Consider the following 26391-nt stretch of genomic DNA (forward strand, 5'->3'; position numbering starts at 1 on the left):
TGCATATACTATTTATTTTGCTGCAACACTTTAAAACAGAGGTTGTCAACTAGCTGCCCATAGGCCAGATTCAACTCACAGAGATATTTTGGTCTACCTGATATACTAAAGTTAGAAAAATTACAAAGTAAAATTGCAGTTTCTTCTATCTCTTGAAAAAGTCAAAAGATCTGATATTATTGGACCTTTATTCTCATATGGCAATAGTCAGCCAAAGTCTTTATGATGTGTTAAGGGTCCCACCACTTCTTGATGTCTTAATACAGGTGTATCCCTCATTTACATACTTACCTGGCCCTGTAGACATTGGAGTTGGAAAGTTCTGCTTTAGGGATTTTAGTGGTGGTGAGTGGGCACCAGGGAGGAGACTTGAGTGTAAGTGACTAGATAAGAGAAAATTTCACACGTACAAGCATACATTGCATGTTCTGACAAGGTTTCATTTATTTCATTTAGATGATTTCTGCTGTTTTTTTCCACAACCAACCTCCTTTCTCACTGCCAATATCCCAGTTATATCTTTCTTGGGCTATTGCAGTGTCCTCTGAACAGTTTTCAGAACTGAGATCCTTTAATGTCTAGAGAACTCAGGAAAAGCAAGTTTCCCCTGCTCTCAGTCTGCTGTCCCGCCCTTTTCATTGCCTGTTTTAGCTGTCTGCTTGCTTACCACCTCTCTCCCTTCTAATCTCTTTAGTTTCTGTCAGGAACTGTTATTTCTGTGACAGATAACAATGTCCTCCTTTGACAAGGATAATAAAGAGAGTGTTTTTTTCCCACTGAATAATAAAACTGGGGCAAGCCAAGAATCCGTAAGAAGACTTACCTTATGAGACGGTGCTTTCACATGTTGTGTAAATGATGCATCTGAAGATGGGCAATGAGCACAAGTTCCTACAATCAGGAGAACTGCTCTTAGAGGTCCTCTCTGGCTTTGGGGACCTCAGTTAAATGTCTGTTTTGGCGGGGGGGAGCTGTGCCAATCTTACTTCCATAGAGACCAGATTAAATGAAACTCTTTGCCTCCTGAACAAGCCAATCTCTGCCATACTGCATTTGAGGGTTGCTCATACCAATATGGGAAAATAAAGCCCAGGGGCTTAATGTCAAAGGCTGGAAAAGGCACTCATGCTCTGATGTTTGTTGAAACTTTAACAAATGAGGCTGTCCTGAATTTAGCCTTCTTCTTTTCAGAATGCAAGGCCATCAGGGTAGACAAAGATTTCTTAAACAAAACCTCAGAAGCCCTGGACATCAGAGAAAAAATGAACAAATTGGATTTCATTAAAATTAAGAACTTTTGTTCAGCAGACACCACTTTTTTTTTGAGACAGAGTCTTGGTCTCTTGCCTAGGCTGGAGTGCAGTGGCATGATCATGGCTCACTGCAGCCTTGACCTCCAAGGCTCAAGCAGTCCTCTCACTTCAGCCTCCCAACTACCTGGGACCACAGGCTCATGCTATCATGCCTGGCTAATATTTAATTTTTTTTTGGGTAGAGACAGGGTCTCTTTGTGTTACCCAGGCTGATCTCAAACTGCTGGGCTCAAGCAATCCTCCTGCCTCATCCTACCGAATTCCCAGGATTACAGATGTGAGTCACCACGCCTGGCCAAGACATCATTAAGTAAGTGAAAAGGCTCGGGCACAGTGGCTCATGCATGTAATCCCAGCACTTTGGGAGGCCAAGGTGTGTGGATCACGAGGTCAGGAGTTCAAGACCAGCCTGGCCAACATGGTGAAACCCGTCTCTACTAAAAAAAAAAAAAAAAAAAAAAAATTAATGGGGCATGCTGTGGTGTGCCTGTAATCCCAGCTACTTGGGAGGCTGAAGCAGAGTAGCTTGAACATGGGAGGCAGAGGTTCCAGTGAGCCAAGATTGTATCACTGCACTCCAACCTGAGACATAGCAAGACTCTGTCTCAAAAAAAAAATAAATAAATAAAAAAGTAAGTGAAAAGATGAGTCAAGAACACATCTGGAAAAAAAATGCAGAATACATATATTGAGTAAGAATTACTATCCAGAATTTATCAAAAAGTACAAATCAGTAAGTAAAAAACAAAAAAAATCAATTTAAAAAATGAGCAAAAATGTTGAACAGGTACTTTACCAAAGAAAATAAACAAATACCCAATAAGCATTTGAAAGGTACTGAACTTTATCACTCATGAGAGCAATGCAAGTAAAACCACAATGAGTGTTAGTATTCACCTAGAGTGTTTAAAATTAAAAAGACTTATGGTACCAGGTGTTAACAAAGGTGTGGACCAATTGAAAAATGTGCATACATTTTAGGTGAGTATAAATTGGTACAATCAGTAGGGAAACGTATTTGTCGGTATCTACTAAAGCTAAACACCGTAACTCCATGACCCAGCAATCTCACTCTTAAGTATACCTAAGAGAAATGAATGCATACTTCTACCAGAGACACATACAAGAACATTTACGGATGCTTGCTTGCTTTATTTATTTATTTATTTATTTATTTATTTATTTGAGATGGAGTTTCACTCTTGTTAGCCAGGCTGGAATGCAATGGTGTGATCTCGGCTCACCGCAACCTCCGCCTCCTGGGTTCAGGCAATTCTCCTGCCTCAGCCTCCTGAGTAGCTGGAATTATAGACGCGCGCCACCATGCCCAGCTAATTTTTTGTATTTTTAGTAGAGACGAGGTTTCACCATGTTGACCAGGATGGTCTTGATCTCTTGACCTCGTGATCCACCCGCCTCGGCCTCCCAAAGTGCTGGGATTACAGGCTTGAGCCACCGAACCCAGCCTTACAGATGCTTTATTTATAATAGCCATATATAATATGCCATATATATAATATAATATAGCCATATAATATAATATAATATAATATAATATATATAATATAATATATAATATAATATAATATAATATAATAGCCATATAATATCCATCAAAGGAAAATGGAAAATGGATAAACTGTGGAATAGCTGTACCATAGAATATTACACAAACATAAATAAACAATTAACTACCAATATACACATTGACATGGATGAATCTCATGGTCATAATGTTGAATAAAATAATCCAAATACAAACAAGTCTCTACTGTGTGATTCCATTTGCATGATGCTCAAGAATGACAGGTTATGGAAATCAGAATAGTGGTTACCTCTGGGTAAGGTAACCCAGAGGTACCTGAGGAAGGCATGAGGGAAACTTTTGGGGTTCTCTATCTTGATCTGGGTGGCAATTCATGGTTATATACCTATATAAAATTGTATTGAGCAATACTCTTAGAATTAGTACACTTTATTATGTTGTATCTTAAAATTTAAAAAAAGAATCCAAGGCCACTGTTGTCTTCGAGTGGGTATTTATCTTCTTCCCGGCAATTCCAGTGGCTGTAGCAACAACCCTGGCTGTTTACAGAGCTGGCTTTTAAAGGGACAAAAGAGAGAGCGAGAGAAGAGTCAGGCGGGCCTAGCAATTTTGATGGTATAGAAAACTGCAACAGAAAAGCTGGAGATCATGGGGGTTTGTTTGTCACAATGATTAGCTTGAGTCTGGGGGCATGCCTTCTGGTTATTAAGCTACTCCTTCCTTTCTGTCTTCTCCCACTCACCCATCTTTACCATACATAGGTTTATAATACTCATGCAAGTGTTCCATCCTCTGAGCTCCTTAATAAAAAGCTTGTTTTCTCCCAAGCACTGTATTCCTTTCTTAAACTTCGTTTTTTATTAATGTCAGTATCTCTCTTATAATCATCCTGGCTAAAATCTCAAAGTCTATTTGCCTCTTCTGTTTCTGCCATAAACATCTTTGCACTGTTTTAGTGCTTGGCCACTCTTCACTCCTTAAACCCGTACTCCATTTCAGACCCATTTCCCTCTCTCCATAAGGTACTGAGACTGCACTGGCCCCTTAGCTTGCATCCCTTCTCCCTTTGCACCACTCCCCAAAACACATACACATAGAGGATACTTTCTCCTTTTTTCTTGAATTTTCTTTGAATCAAGGACAAATGATAACCCATCAGGGGAAAATTCTTTGCTAGATCTCCCTGTTACATAGTCTTAAAGATGCTTTTACTCACATGTCCCCAGCATCTAGCACTATTTTGGCACAGTGTATGTTGAATTAATGCAGCTGTCCCTTTTCCATTCAGAATCTCTGTAAAGTACTTATGGTTTGTGGCATTCATGTTGCACACCTCAGTCGCTGCTTTTGCCATCATTAGTTATTCATATGCTATGTCTTATCTCTGGCTAGGCCAGTATTTATGTCTTCTATTTCCTTCCCAGTGCCCAGGAGCTGCTTCACAGAAAGGAGGCATTTGTCCTAATGTACACTATTATTGTGTTTTTCTATGAATTTTTAAGGGCAGGTGTATGTTTTATTCATCTTTAATTTCTAGTGCTTAGCACAGTGCTTGGAATATTAATGGAAACAGTAAATATTGAATGAATATATAGTGTTATATTCATCCCCAAATAGTCAAAGCTAACTTTTACAAAATATTTTCAAAGCTAATTTTCTATAATGTTTATGAACCTGTTAATCCCTGAGTATAATGACATGGATCCAAATGTTGTATCTAAGGAATAAATCCTTAGAGGAGGTTGTAAGGCTGGGCTTTGAATTCCTCCATCAATTTGTTATGTGGCAGAGAGCCAGGTATTCTGGTGAAGTTGCTTTGTAGCTTTTAGGCCACAAGGTGGAGCTGTAGAATCAGTTTTGCCCACTGGAAGACACCAGGCCGCTGGTATATACTAACCCAGTGATTCTCAAACTTTAAGGGGCATCAGAATCATCATCAGAGGAGCTTGTTGAGGCTCTCCTTCCTAGAGCCCATACCTAGAGGTTGAATTGTTGGTCCAGGGTGGGATTCTGGAAGTGTGATTCTGCCATTATTTAGCAAATATCCAAGGTGATTTAGCAACTTTGCTGATCTTGCAAAATGGAAGCTGTGGTTAATCAGAGAGATCTGTGTTGATTAGCTCAAGGAGTTTAGGCCAGAGAGTCCTTGTGTCCATTCCTTCTCACCAAACACAAATGTCTTTTATAACAAGAGACTTCACTTCAGGCCAGAGCATCTGGGGTATGCCTGGTAAGTGGAGGGGAGCTCTGCAAACATGTATCATTTCACGTTATTCCTTTAATATTCCCCAAGCCCAGTTATTCGGAAATAGATGATATAAAAACTTAAATCAAATGGGCTTTCTTTTATTTATTTATTTATTTTTTGAGACGAAGTCTCACTATCGCTCAGGCTGGTGTGCAGTGGCACAATCTCAGCTCACTGCAGCTTCCACTTCCTAGGTTCAGGCAATTCTCTGCCTCAGCCTCCTGAGTAGCTGGGACTACAAGCATGTGACTTCAAATGTCCACCTGTCTCAGCCTCTCAAAGTACTGGGATTATAGGCATGAGCCACCACGACCAGCCAAATTTCTTATTTTAAAATCAAATACTGACTTTTTCTTCTTAAAAATTTTTATGGTAAGACTTGTTTTTCAAATATATGTAAAAGTAGGCTGGATGTAGTGGCTCACGCCTGTAATCCCAGCACTTTGGAAGTCCCAGGCAAGAGGATTGCTTTAGGGTAGGCGTTCAAGACAAGCCTGGGCAACATACACCCTATCTTTACAAAATGTTTAAAAAAATTATCCAGGTTGGGTAGTGGTAGAGCCTGCAGTCCTAGACACTGGGGAGGCTGAGACAGGAGGATCGCTTGGGCCCAAGAGGTTGAGTCTGCAGTGAGCCATGATCGTGCCACTGCACTCCAATCTGTGTGACAGAATGAGACGCTATCACTAAAAAGAAATAAAAATTTAAAACACAGATAAGCCTGGGTATGGTGGCTCACACCTGTAATCCCAACACTTTGGGAGGCCAAGGTGGGTTGGATCACCTGAGGTCAGGAGCTGAAGACCAGCCTGGCCAACATGGTGAAACCCCATCTCTACTAAAAATACAAAATTAGCCAGGTGTGGTGGTGGGTACCTGTAATTCTAGCTGCTGTGGAGACTAAGGCAGGAGTATCACTTGAACCCAGGAGGCAGAGGTTGCAGTGAGCCGAGACCACACCGTTGCATTCCAGCCTGGGCAAAAAGAGTGAAACTCTGTCTCAAAAACAAAAACAGAAGCAAACAAACAAACAAACAAAAAACATAAAAGTAGAATAGTAAAAATAAGATTTACCTATTCTGGGTATTTCACACTATGTATAATTATTCAGGGTTCACCAGAGGAACAGAACCAATAGGATATTTGTATATATAAAAGGGAATTTATTAGGGAGAATTGGCTCATACCATTACAAAGGTGAATGATAGGCTGTCTGCAAGCTGGAGAATGAGAAAAGCCAGTAAAATGGTCAATTCAAGTCTGAAAGCCTCAAAACCAGAGAAGCCAACAGTACAGGCTTCAGTCTGAGGCCAAAGGCCCAAGAGCCCCCAGGAGACCACTGATGCAGGTCCCAGAGTCCAAAGGCAGAAGAACTTGGGGCATGAGGAGAGGAAACAAAGCGTAGGTATGGAAAGAGAGCGGAGGAGCATCAGCAAGGTGAAAAGCCCCCTTTTTCTGTTTGCTTTGTTCTGGTCACACCGGAACAGTGCCTGCCCACACTGAAGGTGGGTCATCCTCTCCCTGCCCACTGACTCACATCTCAATCTCCTCTGAAAACAGCCTCACAGACACAGCCAGCAACAGTGCTTCGGCAGCCACGTAGACATGCCTGAATCCAGTCAAGTTGTCACCTAACATTGGCCGTCACAATATGTGACCTTCTGTCTGGCCTCTTTCATTTTGCATCATGTTTTTGAGATTCATCCACATGTATTAGTGCCTCATTCCTTTTTATGGCTAAATCATATTCTATTATATACACATTATGCAGATAGTAATATATACATTTTATTTATCCATTCATCTAATGGTGGCCATTTGGATTGTCCCATCTTCTGGCTATTGTGAATGATATCTGTCGTTAACATTTGTGAACAAATATATTTTTGAGAACCTGTTTTCAATTATTTTGGGTATATTACACGTAGGAGTGGAATTACTAGGTCATATGGTAATTCTATGTTAAAATTTTTGAGGAACTACCAAACTGCTTTCTATAAAAAGACGATTTAAAAAAACATAACCACAGGATTATTCTACTTAAAAAAGTAACGGTAATTCCTTAATACCATCTCATATTTAGTTGTTACAATGGTTTTTATGAAGTAGGACTCAAAATCCTTCCAAAGCAATTGGATGATTTGACTTCTAAGTCTTTTTCAGTCTGTAGGTATGTACCCCTGTCTCACTTTTTTTTGACACAGAGTTTAGTTCTTGTTGCCCAGGCTGGAGTGCAATGGCGTGATCTCGGCTCACTGCAACCTCCGCCTCCCAGATTCAAGTGATTATCCTGTCTCAGCCTCCTGAGTAGCTGGGATTACAGGCACCTTCCATTATGCCCAGCTAATTTTTGGTGTTTTTAGTAGGAACGGGGTTTCACCATGTAGGCCAGGCTGGTCTCAAACTCCTGACATCAGGTGACCCGCCCACCTTGGCCTTCCAAAGTGCTGGGATTGCAGGTGTGAGCCACCGTGCCCAGCCGTCTCTCACATCTTTTGCTTGCAACTTACATGTTGAAGAAATTGGATTATTTGTCTTAGGAATTTCTTATGTTCTAGCTTAGGCTGATTGCATTCTTATACTGCAATTTAGCATGTTTCTCTGACTCTGGTTTTTCCCATAAATTGATATTAGGTCTAGGAGCTTGAACAAATTCAGGTTTGAGTTTTTTAAATGGGTACAGAAATATTTCATTGGTAATGTTTGTATTCATAAAGAAGTTAAAAATGCCTAGTTATCTCTCCATTTGATTTGAAATACTTCAACAGACTTCTTAGTTTAGCTTTTTAAAATACAAGCAATGCTAGCATCACTCATGTATTGCTGGTGGGAATATATAATGGTACAGCCACTCTAGGAAACAGTTTGTAGTTCCTTTATAAATTAAAGATGAGCTTACCATATGACCCAGCAATTTCCTTCTTGGATATATATCTAAGAGATGAAATTTATTTCTGCAGAGAAACTTGTACATGAATGTTCATAGCGGCTTTATTCTGTATAACCAAAAGCTGGAAACTACCCATATGTCCTTCATTAGGTGAACGTGGTACCTTCATATCACGGACTGCTACACAGTGTTACAAAGGAACTAACTGTTGATACAACTTGGATGAACTTTAAGGAAATTTTGCTGACTGAAAAAGCCAATCTCAAAAGAATACATGCTGTATAATTCCATTTATGTAATCCTCATTAATGATATAATTACCAAAATAAGTACAGATTATTGGTTGCCAGGAGTTAGGGATGAGAGTAGAGGACAAGGTTGCACGAGGGAGTCTTGTGGTGATGGTATAGATAAATATCTTAATTGCAGTGATTGTTACATAAAGCTATGTATGATGTACATACATAAGCTGTACAACCAAGTTTCCATAGCATAATGGTTATCACATTCACCTAACACAAATTAATGCATGTATAAATGATAAAATTTGAATGAATTCTGTGAATTGCACCAATGTAATTTTCCTGGTTGTGATACTGTACCATGGCTATGCAAGATGGTGATAACATTGGAAGAGGCTGGGTGAAGGATGCACAGGACCTCCTTGTACATTTCTTGTGTCTATAATTATTTCAAAAGAAAAAGAAAACAAATACAAGTAACAGGTAATAATGTTCTCCTTCTAAAACTGTCCACAGGCTAAAGCCCCCTCTGACTACCTCTTCTAGTCCTGGTCCTTCATGTTTTCTCCTGGGGGTAGTGAGTATTACGAGTTTATAATACATGCTTCCGGAACTTTTTCTTGGTTATTATATGCTTGTACATGTACCTGTAGAAAAATATATGGCATTATCTCCATATGCTTGTAGCCTGTATGTTTTTCACACAAATATGCTACTATATAATCATTCTACAACTGGACTTTTTTGCTCATTGATATGTTTTGAGAATTTGTCCATATACATGTGTGTTCTGCATAGTGATGTTTCAGTCAACAGTGGACCCACATATATGACGGAAGTCCCATAAGATTATAATGGAGCTGAAAAATTCCTGTCACCTAGTGATGTAGTGGTTATAACATTGTAGTATAACACATTATTCATGTGTTTGGGTGATGCTGGTGTAACATACTGTGCTGCCAGTCATATAAAAGTGTAGTACATACAGTTAGGTACAGTGCATAACACTTGATAATAAACAGCTATGTTACTGTTTTACATATTTACTATACTATACTTCTTATAGTTATTTTAGCATATTTTCCTACTTATTAAAAAAAGTTAACTCTAAAGCAGCCTCAGGCAGGTCCTTCAGGAGGTATTCCAGAAAACAGCGTTATCGTAAGTGATGACAGCTCCATGTCGTATTATCGACCCTAAAGACCTTCAAGTAGGACAGATGTGGAGGTAGAAGATAGCGATATTGATGATCCTGACCCTGTGTAGGTCTAGGCTAATGTATGTGTGTGTGTCTTCGTTTTTAACAAAAGTTTAAAAAGTAAAAAAGAAAGAAAGAAAAAAGCTTATAGAATAAGGATATAAAGAAAGAAAATGTTTTTGTACAGCTGTACAATGTGCCTGTTTTAAGCTAAGTATTGTAACAAGAGTCAAAAGTTGCAACAGTAAAAAAGTTTATGAAGTAAAAAAGTTATAGTAAACTAATAGCCAGGCGTGGTGGCTCATGCCTGTAATCACAGCACTTTGGGAGGCTGAGGCGGCGGATCACCTGAGGTCGGGAGTTTGAGAGCAGCCTGGCCAACATGGTGAAACACTGTCTCTACTAAAAATACCAATATTAGCCAGGCGTGGTGGTACGTGCCTGTAATCCCAGCTATTAAGGAGGCTGAGGCAGGAGACTCACTTGAACTCAGGAGGTGGAGGTTGCAATGAGCCAAGATCACACCACCGTACTCCAGTCTAGGTGACAGAGTGAGACTTTATCTCAACAACAACAACAACAACAACAAAAAAGTTCTGGCAAACTAAAGTTAATTATTGCAGAAAGAAAAATATTTTTAAATAAATGTAGTGTAGCCTAAGTGTATACTATTTATATAGTCTATGGTGGTAGTGTACAGTAATGTCCTATGCCCTCACATTCACTTATTCCTCACTCACAGACTCACCCAGAGCAACTTCCAGTCCGGCAAGCTCTATTCATGGTGGATACCCTATACAGCTTTACCATTTTTTATCTTTTATACTGAATTTTTACAGTGCCTTTTAAATATTTAGGTATGTTTAGATACAAAAATACTTAACCATTGTGTTATAATTGTGTATGGTGTTCAGTGTTCCATATAATAATATAAGTAACATGCTGTATGGGTTTGTAGCCAAGGTTATACCACATAGCTGGCGTGTGTAGTAGGCTATACCATCTAGATTTGTGTAAATACACTCTGTGATGTTCACACAACAAAATTGCCTAACAACACATTTCGTAGAACATATTTCTGTCATTTAAGCAATGCATGACTGTATTAACATATCCAGATTTATCTTGTTTCTTTTGCCAGTTAAGAATTGGAGTCAACTCTGGCTCTCTGTTGTGTCTGCTTAGGTTTTCCTTCCAGGAAGTCTTTTGTGACTACCCCCACTCCTGTCTCCCCAGTAGAGGGCAGCTATTCTTCCTCTGTCCTCTCAGGGCACATCTTCGCTTATTACTGCACTGTTCGTGGAAACTATAACATCTTTGAATCCATGTGCCTGGCACAGTGCCTAAGATAGTCAGCAGGTATTCAATAAATAGTTAAATGAATGTATGCATGAATAAATTACTGAATTATAGGAAAGGGTGTGAAGTGAATGACTTAAATGAATTCCTCTGGCCCTGATGCATTGCAGTCTGATGCTATTCTTTTTAATAGGAGGAATAATACATCTCCACAGTGTATTCTGTGAAATCTTGTTGAACCAAGAAGCAGAAAAATCTTGCTTCTCCTATTTCGGCTGCTTGATTGTGTGGTCAGGGCCAAGTCCTGTAATTACTCAGGACCTTGGTCTCCTCCAGTATAATGTGAGGTTGATGTTACCCATACTTTCTATTTTTTAGGATTATTATGAGGATTAGATGATATGATATGCAGGAAAACATTTTGGAAGTTAAATTTAATGAAGAACTCGTTGCTTCTTCAGGGACATCTGTCTTGATACAATCCCTTCAGTGAATTATTCATAGTTTGAACTTTTTATTTTGTGATTCCAGATTTGACCTTATGTTTTATGTGTTGCAAGTCACATATTTTAGATAGGGACTTCTTAGTATACTCTCAATAATAATCTTGGCTTCCTTTAACCATGAATTTGCCCATATATGGAAGACTTTCCAAGAACATTGCTAATGTTTCTGGATTCTGCATAAAATACTTTTGTGTTTTGAATCTGTTTTCTATTCTGATCACATAACTTTGCCATTTATTTATGGATACTTTGGAAGTGGGATAGTGTATCTGTAGAAAGAAATAAAACTGTATGTAGTTTCAGATCTAACCTAGTGACTATGTCCAGTGCTAACCAAAGGAAACTTGTTTAGGATCTAGAAACCTACCAGAGGAGGGATATTATTTGCCCTCATTGAGAAGGATGGTACGGACCACTAAGATTTTCAGAGTCCTTTGAAAATTTTTTTTCGACTGTTATTATATGGATTTAAAATAAAGACTGAATTTCAAATTTAGCATTTGTACCAGAATCCTATGGGTCAGTTTATTATGTGAAGATTCCATTAAAAGGCTCTCTAAATTCCCTATTCTCATGTGTTTCTCAAAGCTTTCTTCCATGGACCTTTTTTAAAAGAGGAAGTACATATGAGAAGACATTTAATTATAGAAGTTTATGTTCATTGTAGAAAAATTTGGAAAATAAAACGAAAGCTATAAAGAAAATAAAAATGACCCAAGTTCTATAGTCTTGTTAATGTATCTTCTTATTGATCTCTGTATATCCATCAATATGTATATCACTGTTTTTGAACATAATTGGGTAGGACATATATTTAATACCTGCTGAATTCACTGGTCACTTTCTGAAATATGATTAATCTACTTTCTTTTAATTTGTAATTGACTTCTTTTTAAAGCTTAATTATTAATTTTCATTTTGAACTTCTTCTCTGCAAATATCAGAAACTTTTTATTTTATTTTATTTTATTCTTTGAGACAGTGTCTTGTTCTGTCACCCAGGCTGCAGTACCGAGGCTCAATTGATCCTCCCACCTTAGTCTCCTAAGTAGCTGGGACTACAGGCACATGCCACCGTGCTTGGCAAGTTTTTATATTCTTTTTTGTAGAAACAGTGTTTCACTTTGTTGCCCAGGCTCCCCTCGAACCCCTGAGCTCGAGCAGTCCTCTTGCTTGGGCCTCCCAAAGACTTGGGATTACAGGGATGAGCCACCATGCCCAGCCAGGAACTTGCTTCAAAGTCTAACATATAATTAAGATACTTGTTTACCTGTTAAATTCTTACTTCTTGTTGGCTGTTTACATGAGTAGCACATGGATGAATTTTAACTCACTTACAGGATGTGTGGTGGTGTCATGACTTCATGTGAGATGTAGGGACCTGGATGGTTTGACAAATCACTATGGACCACAGATCTGCACCTGTGTAAGAGGACTTTGACTCAGATGCTCTCCAAGCTTCCTGCTATTTATCTGATTTTATGCTGTTTGCTGCTTGCTTCCTGAGATCAGGTTTCATGGGTGGACAAATGCCAAGAGCCGTGTGAATCTTGATGAGGCCTGTTTTTTGTTAGTTTGTTTAAATGTTCTAAGTAAGTGTTTTTCAAACTGCTGCTTATGATTGATTAGATTGTACATTCAACAGCTGATTATCAAATGCCTATTGCCTGGTACCATTTAAGCATGGAGTACACAAAGAAAAGATATAAAAGCTAATCGTCTAGTGAGGAAAAACAAAAAGAAACAAAATAAATATGTAAAAATATATTAAAAATGTATGTAACATGATGATTGATGCAGTAGAGGAAAATGAAGTGGGCCAGGGAAGAAGCATTGGAGGAATTGTATTTCTGCATAAGGTGTCAGGAAAGGCCTAATCGGGGAGAATATTTGAATAAAGAAGCAAATGAATGAACCATGCTCAGGCTGAGGGAGGAACATTCTAGGCTGCAGGATCTGTAAGTGTTACAGCTCTGCAGCAGAAGCATGCCTGACATGTTCTAGGAACAGTGAAGAGGCACCATGTGGTTGAAGTTGAATAAAATAAGAAGAGAGTCCTAGGAGGTGGGGTCGGAGACATAAAGGATGTGAGTAAGGGTGATTCTTTAGGGCTTTCCCGGCATTGTAAGGAATTTGGTTTTTACTCTTGTTGAAAATGGGGAGCCACTGGAGGGTTTTCCACAAAGGAGTGATAGGATTAGATTCATGGTTCAGCATTTCCTCTGGCTGCTTTGTTAAGGATAAACTGAAGCCAACAATGAAAGCAAGAGATAAGCTAGGAAGCTCTTTCAATAATCCAGTGGGTGGCCAGGCTTGGTGGCTCATGCCTGTAATCCCAGCATTTTGGGAGGCTGAGGTGGGCGGATCACTTGAGGTCAGGAGTTCAAGACTAGCCTGGTCAACCTGGCAAAACCCAGTTTCTACTAAAAATACAAAAATTAGCCAGGCATGGTGGCACATGCCTATAATCCCAGCTACTCAGGAGATTGAGGCAGGAGAATTGCTTGAACCTGGGAGGTGGAGTTTGCAGTGAGTGGAGATTGCACCACTGCACTCCAGCCTGTGTGACAAAGTGAGACTCTGTCTCAATCATCATCATCATCATCATCATCATCATCATCATTATCATTCAGTGGGTGATGAAATCAATTTAGATGGTAACAAGTATTTCTTAAATAGGAATGGAAAGTGCGTGCATTACATACAGTTGGTGGAGCTAAGTATTATTTAATGAATTTATGCTAAATTAATGTGGGTATACTAGGATGCAGTGTAAAATGTACTTATTACAAAGGGTTACTATAAAAACGTTTTAATACTATTGTTCTGAGGCATTCATATTATTGCCAGCTAGAGGTGATTTTGGTTTTTGAATATGTTCTCAGTGAGTAGCTCCTGTATGAAACAAGCTGTTTTCCTGTAATCGTGTTTTATCAGTCAGCAGTTGGAAGGAAGGATTCTTTCCTTGACCTTTCTCTCTTCTCTTGTTTTCAATTGTTTGTATAAGAGTTCTTTTTAGAAAGTACCAAATTATGATTTTTGTTTTCGGACCCTCTTCTGCTTAGGATTGTTTTTCCAGACTTTTCTTCTTTCCTCTTCAGCATTCCTCTAGCTTTGTGGCCTTGTCACCTAATACTCAGCACACCCACCCCAACTTCTCGTCTTGCCATCAGAGACTGCTTGTTTACCTGCATATCCTCCCACCCCCTCCTTCTCCACTGTTACTGTTGCTATAGCAACTGCCATCTAAGACTCCCTCCTTCTCCTTGCTTTCTTCCTTCTTGCCAACCACTGTTCATTGAACTCGTCCTCCCCAGTTTTATGCACTGTGAGGTCAGGGCTGATACTATATAAGATGAAGATTAAATGGCTATTTATGAAAATTGTTATTTCACCAGCTTTTGGGTAGAGGTGGTTTTGAATAAACTAAGCCATCTGATAAACTCAAATGACTAAATGTTGAGTCCTTTATTCTGTGGGAAAGTCATGATAGTAAATCTGTTATTATATTACCTCTTAATTCGCTTTGAGATCTTGGTTTGTTCTGTGGGGCTTTTGGAACCTGTGAGCCAAAAAAGTTGAAGTGTTCTGGGCTCTAGAACAGTTCCATTCTGGGCATGTTCCTGTTCTGGAAGATGATAATTAGAAACACTGCAATGCCTGCCATCCATATGTGCTTCATGAAAGGGCTGAATATGCCATTTGATTATATATAAAGATTTTTTTTTTATCAGAAATTTAGTCAAGCCTTTCTTCCAACTTCAGTCAAACCTAAATTTCTGGATATTCAAAAAGGATACTGAATTCATCTATATGTCAAGCCAGAGAAGCTTGGCAGTGAATCATATTCTGGGGAAAATAAATGTGTTCATTCACAGATCGCAATGTATCTTTCTTGGGCTGCTTGTCCAACAGTTCTGGTTCCCTCTAGAGAAGTTTCAGTCTTGGGACTGAGGATTGTATTAGGAAAACAAAAGAGAAAGCCAGGTTCTTCATCCCACTTCCAACTCACATAAAATAAATGGTTAGGGATTTTGGGGACTCTGAATACTCTTGAATGGGACTAGTATAGACTGTGACTCCCTGAACTTGCTCACTTTTTACTTATTTCTAGTATCTTCTAGGATTTGTTATTCTATGAGTTGTGTTACAGGAAATACAAAACGTCCCATATTCCTTATAGGTCATCCTGTCTTAAATCAGAAACTATGGTGGGGAGAGACTTTCCCCTATCCAAAGGATGTTGCTTTTCCCTCTCTGCTTGTGGTACGACACCAGCTCTGATGTTTGTGAGTTAGGAGAGTAGTATCTTGACTCCAAGCATTCCACAGGTCTTATACGACTTTTACATGGAAATAATGAGGAAATTCATGCCAGTGGTCTTTGGAAAATCTGTTGGCACCACCAGATGCATCAGATAGATGAGTTAATCATAGATTTATAGTAATCTAGGTCCATGGAGCCTGATCTTGGAAGCTTTTTCAATTCCCTATGTTGTGCTGGAAATGACACTCCTAATCACTTTCTCTGGAAACAGCCTTGGCCTGTTTCTCTTGCATGGCAAGGCTTTAGCCTTGGCCAAGTACTTTTTTAAATGTTCTTTTTACCCCACCAGAGCAATAAAGAAGTTCAATTGTGTGGGGGTTTTTTTGCACTTAAAAAAATAAAAAATAAAACTAAATTAAAAAAAAAAAACGGCAGGAGACTGCACTTGTGAGGAATGTTCTCCTGATGTTCTGAGGTGTTCTTGCTTTTTACCCTAAGTCTTTTGGATCACCTTCTACCCGTTCTTGTTGTGTTTTATAGCAAATCCTTGGATGAAGATAGGTTGGGATAGATGTATTTCATTAATTTTTCTTATAGGGATATTTTTATTTGAACTCATTGTTAACATGTTTTGCTAGTTCTTTCAAGGTACTGCTTATCTCATTTGAGTGTATTGGTAGCCTCTTCTCTGAAGGAGTAGAGACAGTGGCATTTTCATTATCAAGATAAGTGTCCAAGAAAGCAAGTCAAGATTGAGGCATTCTTGTTTGTATAGAGGCACCCCTAGTTCTTCAAGAGGAAATGAGAAATTTCTTCTTCAGGGAATGTGTTGAGGACGGGAAGAAAACATTTCAGGCATTGATGGAGTAGAACTCCGATCTGAAGAGGAATTGGAGATCCTTCTGCTAACAGACATGAGGCTATACAAAGTGCCATATTGTATGGTTAGCTTTTCATTGACTTTGATAATTCTCTTTTCTCACCTTGTTTTCTCTCTACCCCTAAACCACAAATTCCAAAATGGAATCACGTTTCTCAGTGTGGTTAGAAAGTCACCTGTGTCCCAATTAACTGGCATTGCTGGTTTAATTCAGATACCTGGGCCCACCTCCCAGACTGAATTAGAATATTGCTGGAGGGGGGGCAGAAGGTGGGAGTCCTGAGAATCTACATTCTTTAAAGTCCTAGATGATTTTTCATGCATTTTACACTTGGAGCCAGAATCTTTGACATCGTCTTTATATCTTGACTATGAGGGCAAACTGCTTCCAAGCCTTCTCTTCTTGACAAACTGGATCATCCTTATCATTCTCACCAGCAGTGGCCAGCTGCAGACCCCTGCTGAGAAATTACAGTTACCACAACTTTCTAGATTTCTGGTGTCATTCCATCCTTCTAGAAGGAATCGAATTTTGTACCAAAACATGAAGTTTTCAGCGTTGGTGGCAACTGCTCTTTAAATAGCACCCCTAAACTTCTAGGAGCAAGATTCCTCTATACTTTCTTTGTGTGAGAGGTCAGAGTTCCCTGCCCAGAAGCATAGGCAAGAGGAAAGTTAGTTACTGTCCTGGAGCCCACAACCAAATTCCTGTAGTGTAATCCAACTGCAGATGGCAGGTCAGGGAGCTTGGGTGGGGTTGGGATGGCCCACATGCTTGTCCTGGGCAGACTCCTGTATAGCCCTGACTAGAATGGGCAGCAGAAGTTCCTGTTAACAGATGGAAAGGGTGTTTACCAGAGGCTCTAGCTTTCCTCAAGGATGCCTGAGCTGCTGTAAACCCCTGCTGCTATGGCTGGTGAGGCTGGCCAAGTCTCTTTCTGTTGACTCTTGTTTCCATCCCCCCCACCCCCCAACGCCTCTTCAGTCCTACAGATGCTGGTTTATTTGCACACTCTATGCTGATCTTGGATTGAAAGCTTCTCATTGTTTTTGAGTTCGGTGTTTAGATAACACCACCTGACTGTAGCAGCCAGAGCACCCTGTAAAGGAAATGCCTGGTCTCTAACAGTCCTGTCATTCATTCTGTGTATGTGAGTGAATGTGGTCTGTGTTTAGGACCATTATAAGGGCATTTCTCTGCAGAGATTACTAGTTGGGGCCTGCAGGGATGCCAGCCCCCAACTTGATGTCTGGAATTCTAGGGATGGTTTTCTAAAGTCTTCCCTTTTTCATTACAGTCCTAAAAGGATTACAGGTTGTTTTCCCCACGCCTTGTTTCTACACAGAGCTGCAGTACCAGAGCATTCCTTCCTTTGGTGAGAAGACTGCTTTGGGGGATACAGGACCTACTGGGTCTCTCTCTCCACCCCCAACCCACAAATTCCAAAATGGAATCATGTTTCTCACAGTGTGGTTTGAAAGTCACCTGTATCCCAATTAACTGATGTTGCTGGCTAAATTCAGATACCTGGGCCCACCTCCCAGATTGAATTAGAATATTGTTGGGGGGGCAGAAGGTGGGAATCCTGAGAATCTACATTTTTAAAAGTCCTAGATGATTTTTCATGCATCTTACACTCAGAGCTAGAATCTTTGACATCATCTTTATATCTTGTCTGTGAGGGCAAACTGCTTCCAAGCCTTCTCTTCTTAGCAAACTGGATCATCCTTATCATTCTTACCAGGAGTGGCCAGCTGCAGACCCCTGCTGAGAAACACCAGACCCCCTGGGGCTGGCGTTGGTCCAGGCTGTTTTTATGACCAAGCTAGGTTGGCAGCTACCGCTGTACTGTGGTTTCAGGGCTTCTCTTCCTGTAGGATAGCTCTTTTCTTGTCTGCTCAATTTTCCCTACCAGTCTTGGCAAAAAAAAGAAAATGCGTTATCTTCATTTGATATTAACTCTCTTCTGGTAATGTATAGCTCTTTTTTCACTTGATACAATGCATTAAAACTTCTTTAAAATGTTTCAAATAAATGTAATTTAAGTGTCTTGAGGCCCTTTTCAGGTCTGTGATTCTCTAAAATTTACAAACTTTTTTCTCTAAAACGACTGGGGTCACTACCTTTCCGTGACAATAATGTCTGCATGAGACAGAGAGAGTTAGTAGTTCTGATGTGGCATTTATTTCTACAGTGTCTCCAACATATATATTTAACTTCACTTTCCTACCAGTAATTCAGTGCTCCAAAAATTAATCCAAAATACAAAAGAAAACTTGGTTTTAACATGGACTGTGAGCAGTCATCCCTTTGTAATAAAATAATGATCCTGACTGCCTGAAAGATCACACTCACCACCCTCTATACCCTTTAAAAATTAGTATTATATATACTTATCAATGCTCATGGCCAGCTTGGTTCACTCTAATATTGAAATTACCTTTTGAGTCATCCAAAGAAATTATTTAGAACCATACTGTGTGACTTTTTAAAAAAAATGAGAATCTTATGAAACTGCAGAAGAATATTAGGTGAACCAGAACATAGTACTCTATAGTGAAGCTAGATAAATGAAGTTCTATGTATTACCCAAAGTATATTTTAAAGCTACATATAAACTTGTGGGGAATTGTAAAGGAAAACAAGTCATTATTCTTTTCTAATTGTTGCACTACTTGCTCTGCAGTTAAATTTAAGAATTGTCTTTAATAATTATTCTCAAGCCGGCCATGGTGGCTCACGCCTGTAATCCCAGAACTTTGGGAGGCTGAGGTGGGTAGATCACTTGTATTTTAGTAGAAACCCTGTCTCTACTAAAACTACAAAATTAGGTGGCGCATGCCTGTAATCCTAGCTACTCGGGAGGCTGAGGTGGGAGAATTGCTTGAACCTGGATGGGGGGAGATGCAGTGAGCTGAGATTGCACCATTATACTCCAGCCTGGGCAACAAGAGCCAAACTCCATCTCAAAAAAAAAAAAAAAACCCACAAAAAACCTTATTCTCTAATCATGCTATGTATAATATAAAAATTCTCTGTGAACAGATTAAAAATTCAAAACTAAGTAATAAAATTATTGAAAAATTATTTATTATAAACAATAAAGTTTTTAATTGTTCCTTTTTTGAGACAGTCTTGTTCTGTCACCCAGGCTGGAGTGCAGTGGTGCAACCATGGCTCACTGTAGCCTCAACCTCCTAGGCCCAAGTGATCCTCCCTCCTCAGCCTCCTGAGTAGCTGGGACCTACAGGCACATGTCACCATGCCTAGCTAATTTTTTAATTTTTTTGTAGAGACAAAGTCTCATTGCCAGGGCTGGTCTCAAACTCTTGGGCTCAAGTGATCCTCCTGCCTCAGACTCCCAAAGTGCTGGGATTATGGGCATGAACTGTTGCACCCAGGGTTACTTCAACTCATCCACTATTGCTTTTGCTGATATGAAGGACGAATATATTGCTTAAACACCATCCATGACTACCCAGTTAGAGTGGATACAACCCACTTCTCAGGGTCTTAATGAGTATGTTTTTGGTTGTACAGTTAGTTTGGGTAAACAGAATCATTATTTTAATATGTCTCTTCTTTCAACATGTTTTTGTTATCCGTTTCTTGTAAATTTACTGGTAATTCACCTTTTGGAGACTGTGAAAGAGAGCTGATAATTTAAGTAACTTGCTTTAAAGTAACCAAGGAGACATTGCTACCCTCATTATTCTAGCCACCGTATAGAAATATCCCTTTGCTGAAATTCAGCTCTACAAACTTAACAGGAGGTCCCAGGCAAACGTGTTTTTCATACTCTTGTCTAGCCTATCTCACGTCTGATTCCTGTGCCTTGTGCCTTCCAGTTCTCTCCTGCGCTATGGTGGAAACCTGTCCCTACAAAGTGCCATGAGTGTACGATTCAACAGCAATGGGACCCAGCTCCTGGCCCTGAGGCGGCGCCTGCCCCCTGTGCTCTATGACATCCACTCACGCCTGCCTGTGTTTCAGTTTGACAATCAGGGTTACTTCAACTCGTGCACTATGAAAAGCTGCTGTTTTGCAGGAGATCGTGACCAGGTAAGTGCTTTCTGCCTCCTGCGTCTCACACTCAGGCTTTTCTCCGTGATTGTTCTTTCTATACTGGTCTTTATTTCTCATTAGCTTCATGTCAGGTAGAAACAATTAAGGGGAAACAGTGAGTGCCTGGATATGTTCTGGCTTAATAATAGTGAGTTTTTTCATCAAGGCTGCCAATGGGTATATACAAGACACACACCATAAACCAAGGCTGGCCACGATATGGTTCTGAGCCACCTAGCTCTGCCAAGTTTGTGAACAGATTTTAAGATTCTAAGAATGTGCCATTTCAGAGAAAGGAGGGAATCCATGGAAAATTAGCCTGCTGGTGAGAGAGACATTAAAAAAAAAAAAAAAGAAATCGGTAAAACACAATGATGAATGAAACACCCTAAGTACCATCCAAGAGACATGTATCTTGAATGGCCTCTTGGGATGGCATCTTTTTCTTGGATGAAGTGGGCTAAGCAGCTTTGTCTGAGAGGGAGCCAGATGCTGACTCTTTTTCTTTTTACTGCCAGCATCACAACTGGAAATGGAGAGCCCAAGCTGTGAGTTTCCAGCCTTTTCTCGGTCTCACTAGGAATGGAGATGCTGATGTTGACTTCAAGCTGGCAGTTTAAGAATACTCTTGGCATTCTTGCACCTTTCTGTCTTGGCCATAGAAGTTCTGAAGTGTCAGTGACCAGTTAGGCTGCTCTGGGTAACCAAGCCGAGGAAAGACAAATCTAAGGAAAGCTTGATCAGATAAGCAAATATTCTCAAGCACAGCAAATCTTATTGATACTTCACATACAGATTGAGAAAAAGAGAAACCTTAGTCTCTTGGTAGTGCTTAGTGTTCTTATCTTTGGGCCAATCAGCTATGACAACTTTTGACGTACAATTCTCATATGCTGTACCCCATCTTAGAGTTATTTTTGGCATAAAAGAAATATAAAAGAGGCATAAAAGAAAAATTTCTTTGAGAAACTGGCAGGACCTTGCCTTCTGAAGTAAAAGCTAGGATTTTTCTCCCTAGATGGGGGTTGCTAGAGGCCTCCTAATGTCATAGTTTAAGGATTAATAGGTTTAGTAGGAACCGAATAAATGCCTGTTGAATTGACTTGCTTGTGATAGATGAGAATGTTTTTTTAAGTTTTCTGAACTAGGGATTTCCCCTCTTATAAACAGAGACTATACATCCAAATTCAGAATTTATACTCATGTTGGAGTCTTCTGACCCACTTAGCTGAGATCCATACTGGAGACCACTAGGTGGCCTCAGTGGTGTCTCCTTGGGGGGGCCACAGTGCCGGAATGACTGAATTTGTATATGCCTATATGGTACTGCAGGGAACTTGTTTCTTGGAAGGGAAGAAAGTTTCTAGAGGTGATCAGACTCACAATAGAACAGATAGGCAGAATGGTTAATTTAGCTTCGTCTGGCTGTGGAAATGACAATCAAGTCTCTCCCTCTCTTTCCTTCTTTGCCTTTGTTGATTTTCTATCTTTTATCAATTTCTTATGCATGTAATGCTTGTTTTGTTGAATAATGCAGTGAAGGTGATATTAATAGTTTATTAGGCTTTATTTCCAGAAACCAGAGGCTGAGGTAAAGGTGAAAGAGGTGATTTTCTTCAGGTTGTATTTAGCAACCAAAGCCTGTCTTCATGGACCTTAGAAGACCCAGAACAAAGACCTCTAGCCAACATGTAAGCACCTAGACCATGGTTTCCCATTCTTATCACTGTTGACATTTTGGCTAGATAGTTCTTTGTTGTGAGGGGCTGTCCTATGCATTGTAAGATGGTTAGCAGTATCCCTAGGCCTCTCCCTACTAGATGCCAGTAGTACCAACCTAATTAATCCACCAAACAACCAAAAATGTCTCCAGACATTGTCCCCTGGGGGAAAAATTGCCCCTGATTGAGAACCTGTGATCTGGATTACAATTGCCCATTTTGCTCAGATGCACTGGGGCAGGTATTGTCACAGGCAGAGTCGCAGAAGGTGTTTTGTGATAGTCCTAGGTATACATATAAAAGTTATCATTGTTTCTGCCTTTTAGTTTATATATAAGTATTGAATGGCTTTTGATTTTCTCTATTTAGATTTGACTAATTTATTATTTGTGACTTTTGTCCTATGGGAAGAGTTTAGGGGTATTTTATTCTCTCTGACAGACAAGACGACTTTTTGGTTGAGGTAAGTGTTTTTTCTTGAAGGAGGATGCAAAGTCATTGAATCTAACTTTGGATCCGTTAACAGAGTTAAAGTCTTAAAAGTCTGTTCATATTCCTGAAGTAGTTAGAGATATATAACTTAGGGTATAGGAAACACAGAGATTTATGTTTGGCTTTTTTGTTGACTCCTTAGGGACTAAGAAATGTAGCTAATTTATTATTGTCTTGTCTCCAAATCCTGGCACACAGTGAGAACACAATGAAAACTTATAGAAGTAAATCTTGAGTACTTTGGTCAATGTGTGGTATTTAGATTTGTGGGCCTAAGTCTTCTTTAACTGTAAATCAGGATTGAAAAGTATCATTTTTCCTGTTTAACTTCCAGGGGCCTTTAGGAGGATGAATTAAATAATGGATTTATAGTGAAACTAATCTACTGAACTTACAGTTTTTTTTAAGTCTTGCACAAGAGGTCAGACTTACTGTCCCAGTCCTAGAACATGTCTTAAAAGTGATTTATAGGCTCTGACTTTGCACACTCAGGGATAAGGCAGCAGTTTTCACGGTTACAGTATGACCTGCAGGACTGACATGTATATTCTTGGACGAGTCTAGACAGAATCTTTTTTTCTGCTTTCAATTTCCAAAGCCTGCCTTTTCCTTATATTGGGCTTTATATTTGACCTCATTCCTGTATGCTCTGAGAACACCCACTGCCTGAGGCTCTGGGTTCTGGAACTCTTCATTTAGTCATAGGCTGGGTAACCATCCCAGACAGGAATCTGAGAATTTCCATAATAGGAATGAACATGGATAAGAAAAGCTGTAAGAGATCCTATTTATCTGAGACAGTCACCTGGCTTTTAACTATGAAATTATTCAGTCTGCGCAGATGGACCCAGATACTGTTCGGAGTACCTGTCTTTCTTTGTAAACTATCCTAGGTTCAGTAGGTAATTCATTAGCCTCAAAATAAAATGAACATTTCAAGAAATTGGACTTGGAGAATAAAGTGTGAAACATCTGAGCCTCCTTTGTGTCTCCCTCATGCTCATAGCCACCACTGTAGATGAATTCTAATTATAGAGCTATTAGAGATCATTTTGTACAAACCTTTTCTTTTACAGATGAGTAAACTGAATCTCAGAGTGGTCACAAGTCACAACACATACAAGTTTGTAGGCAAACCAAGGCTAGAACCCAGAGTTTTGGGCTCTCAGTAGAGACCTTTTTTTCACTGTGCAAATGATCACAACTTGTTGTGGACAGAAGCAAGATTGGCAGCAAAACTAAGCGGATTGGCTGGGAGTAAACATTAAGGAGTGGCGGGGACTGTGGAGAGCCCCCATCCCGTCTAAATGAGTCAGCTTCTACACAGCTTTAGCCCATTGTTACCAGAGCCTCTGGTTTTTTTTTCAAGAGAAGACAGAAATAAAGTTTTTTATGTGAAGCCTCTTGGTTTTAAAATATCACAACAAATTCATACTTAATTGTATGTATAAAACAAATCTCTACACCATACCTATTCTGCTTTAGATCCATCCACCAGTTTGAAACCTCTGTGCTTCACTCAGCAAGATGTTTTTTCTCATGTTTAGTGTCATGGTCTGTCACTAACTTGTGGGTGAGTGGAGACAAGTTCCTTTTTCCTGCTTCCTACTGAATACTTCCCAACTTCATGGTTTTTTTTTCCCACTTCATCTTTTAAAATAAGAAAGCATATATTTACTGAGCATTTACTGTGTGCCTGATGCTGTGGTGGATACCGTCACATAACATTGCCAGGTCGTACCCTCTTTGAGATTTGCACTCAAAGCCCTGTATATAATATCTTCCCCCTTTTGGCTACAAATACATAGTTTGTTTAATTATTCAAGTTTCATAACTTCTAGCATCAGATCAGGTGACAGAAGTGACATCAGGCTGGCTGAGTATCAACAGAAGCAATTAGCCCTAACTAAAGGCTTACACTTTTTTTTTTTTTTTTGGCAGGGAGCGGGGTTAAAGCAAGCCTACCTTCTAGTCTTGCAATATAGTGGAGACTCTTGAAGTAAAACAGCATGCCTTTCCTTGGAGGCTGCCTGAGCCCAAAGGTTCTTCTTGCTTTCACTTCCTACTTGGATTTTTGCATTGTTTTCTCCCTGAAGCCTGACTGGGTACATTCTGTCTTCTAAGCTTCACACTCTTCTCTACAAACTCAGTCAGCCAGTCTCTTAATAGGGTTAAAAAAGAATGCCAGTGTTCTACCTGCTGGCTTTTCTGGCATGCACGTATAAGACAGCACTTGGCTTTTGTTCCTTCTCTTTCACAATTCCTTAAATGGTTCTTGTCCTAGATTGTGAGTCCAGTAGAATGGTTCAGGCTTCTGGGAAGTAAGTCTTTCAAGGTAGCAGGCATGTGTGCCTGGAAATGGACAATCTGATTAAAGTATTTTTTGCTTTAGTCTCATATGATGCCTGGCCTAATAGTCCTCTACATCTTGCTGAAAGCAGGATGTATATGAAAGGAGAAAGTATAATAAGATTTTCTTGAAAAGGCTGAGCCCTGGAGTACCTGAGCACTGAGATCTCTTATACTGATGTTTTGAACTTGATAGATGGCAAGGCCCAAAAAATTGTGATCATGAAATCATCCTGTCCCATCCCCAGGAGGAAAGAGCTGACTTGTACCCTATGAATCCAACAAAATGGCCTTGAATAAATGGCCTGCCTCAGACATTACATCATCACTCAACCTCTCTGTGTTGATATTATATGGGTAGAGCTGAGGTGTGGAATGCACCAGTAAGTACTCTCTAGGCTAGAGAAGTGCCCTCTAAAGTTATAACTTTTCTTTTTCTTTTCTTAATAACCCCATGAACCCCTGATTAAGCCCACCTTGGGGCCTGGCATGCTATACGTTCTCCTTTATCTGAGATAAAGATGTACTTTTAATGAAGGAAATTCAACCCTTAGTTTCTATCCTTTGACTTGTTTTGTGATTTTAGACTACTGGCTTTTTTTCATCTCCTTACCATTTATATCTTATGTATTTTTAGCCCTTTAACTTCTAAAGCACTTTCATATCCACTATTATATTTTTTTGTCGATGTTATTTGTTTGTTCTAAGACAGTGTCTCGCTCTGTCACGAAGGCTGGAGTGCAGTGGTGCGGTTTCAGGTCACTGCAACCTCTGCCTCCCAGGTTCAAGCAATTCTTGTGCCTCAGCCTCCAGAGTAGCTGGAATTTCAGGTGCACACCACCACACCCAGCTAATTTTTTGTGTTTTTAGTAGAGATGAGGTTTCACCATGTTGGCCAGGCTGATCTTGAACTCCTGACCTCAAGTGATCCACCCGCCTCAGCCTCCCAAAGTGCTGGGATTATAGGCATGAACTGCTATGCCTGGCTCACTATTATATCTGAATGCTCCCAGCAACCTTTGGGTGCAGCTGGACAGGTTTCACCCTCATGTGAAACTGAGGCCGATAGTAGTCTTAAATGGCAGATCAAATTGTTAGTAAAACCAGGACTAAACCCAGTCTCTTGTTTATGGTTGTAGCCTCTTGCTCATAGGCATGCTGCCCCCTGTGTTATAGAGATCACGCAGTGGTATGGGCTGGTGAGGAAGAGCTGAACACAGAATGTTGTAGCAGAGGAATTCCTTGCATGTCTTGTTTAGGGAGTGAATGTTTTAGGAGACTTTTTTTGAGGAAGAGGGCAGACTTTCTGTTTTACAAAGAGAAGATAGAGGGAATATAATGTTATTAAATCAGCCATTTATAACTCTTCTTGAAA

General features: G+C 39.8%; 1 protein-coding gene across 5 annotated transcripts in view; it reads left to right on the top strand.

Moving 5' to 3' along the window:
* Positions 1 to 26391, top strand: part of DCAF5 (DDB1 and CUL4 associated factor 5) — a 106522-nt gene that overhangs the window by 47853 nt on the left and 32278 nt on the right. For 4 of the 5 annotated variants that reach the window (XM_003924472.4, XM_010335199.3, XM_010335200.3 and 1 more), the window contains exon 6: positions 20238 to 20451. In XM_003924472.4, coding sequence (XP_003924521.1) covers positions 20238 to 20451 — 214 coding nt within the window. Of the gene's footprint in view, positions 1 to 20237; positions 20452 to 20972; positions 22012 to 26391 lie in introns of those variants that run through there. The other variant, XM_010335201.3, reaches the window with a different exon arrangement.

This window comes from Saimiri boliviensis, chromosome 2 (assembly GCF_048565385.1).
Source record: "Saimiri boliviensis isolate mSaiBol1 chromosome 2, mSaiBol1.pri, whole genome shotgun sequence".
Lineage (NCBI taxonomy): Eukaryota > Metazoa > Chordata > Mammalia > Primates > Cebidae > Saimiri > Saimiri boliviensis.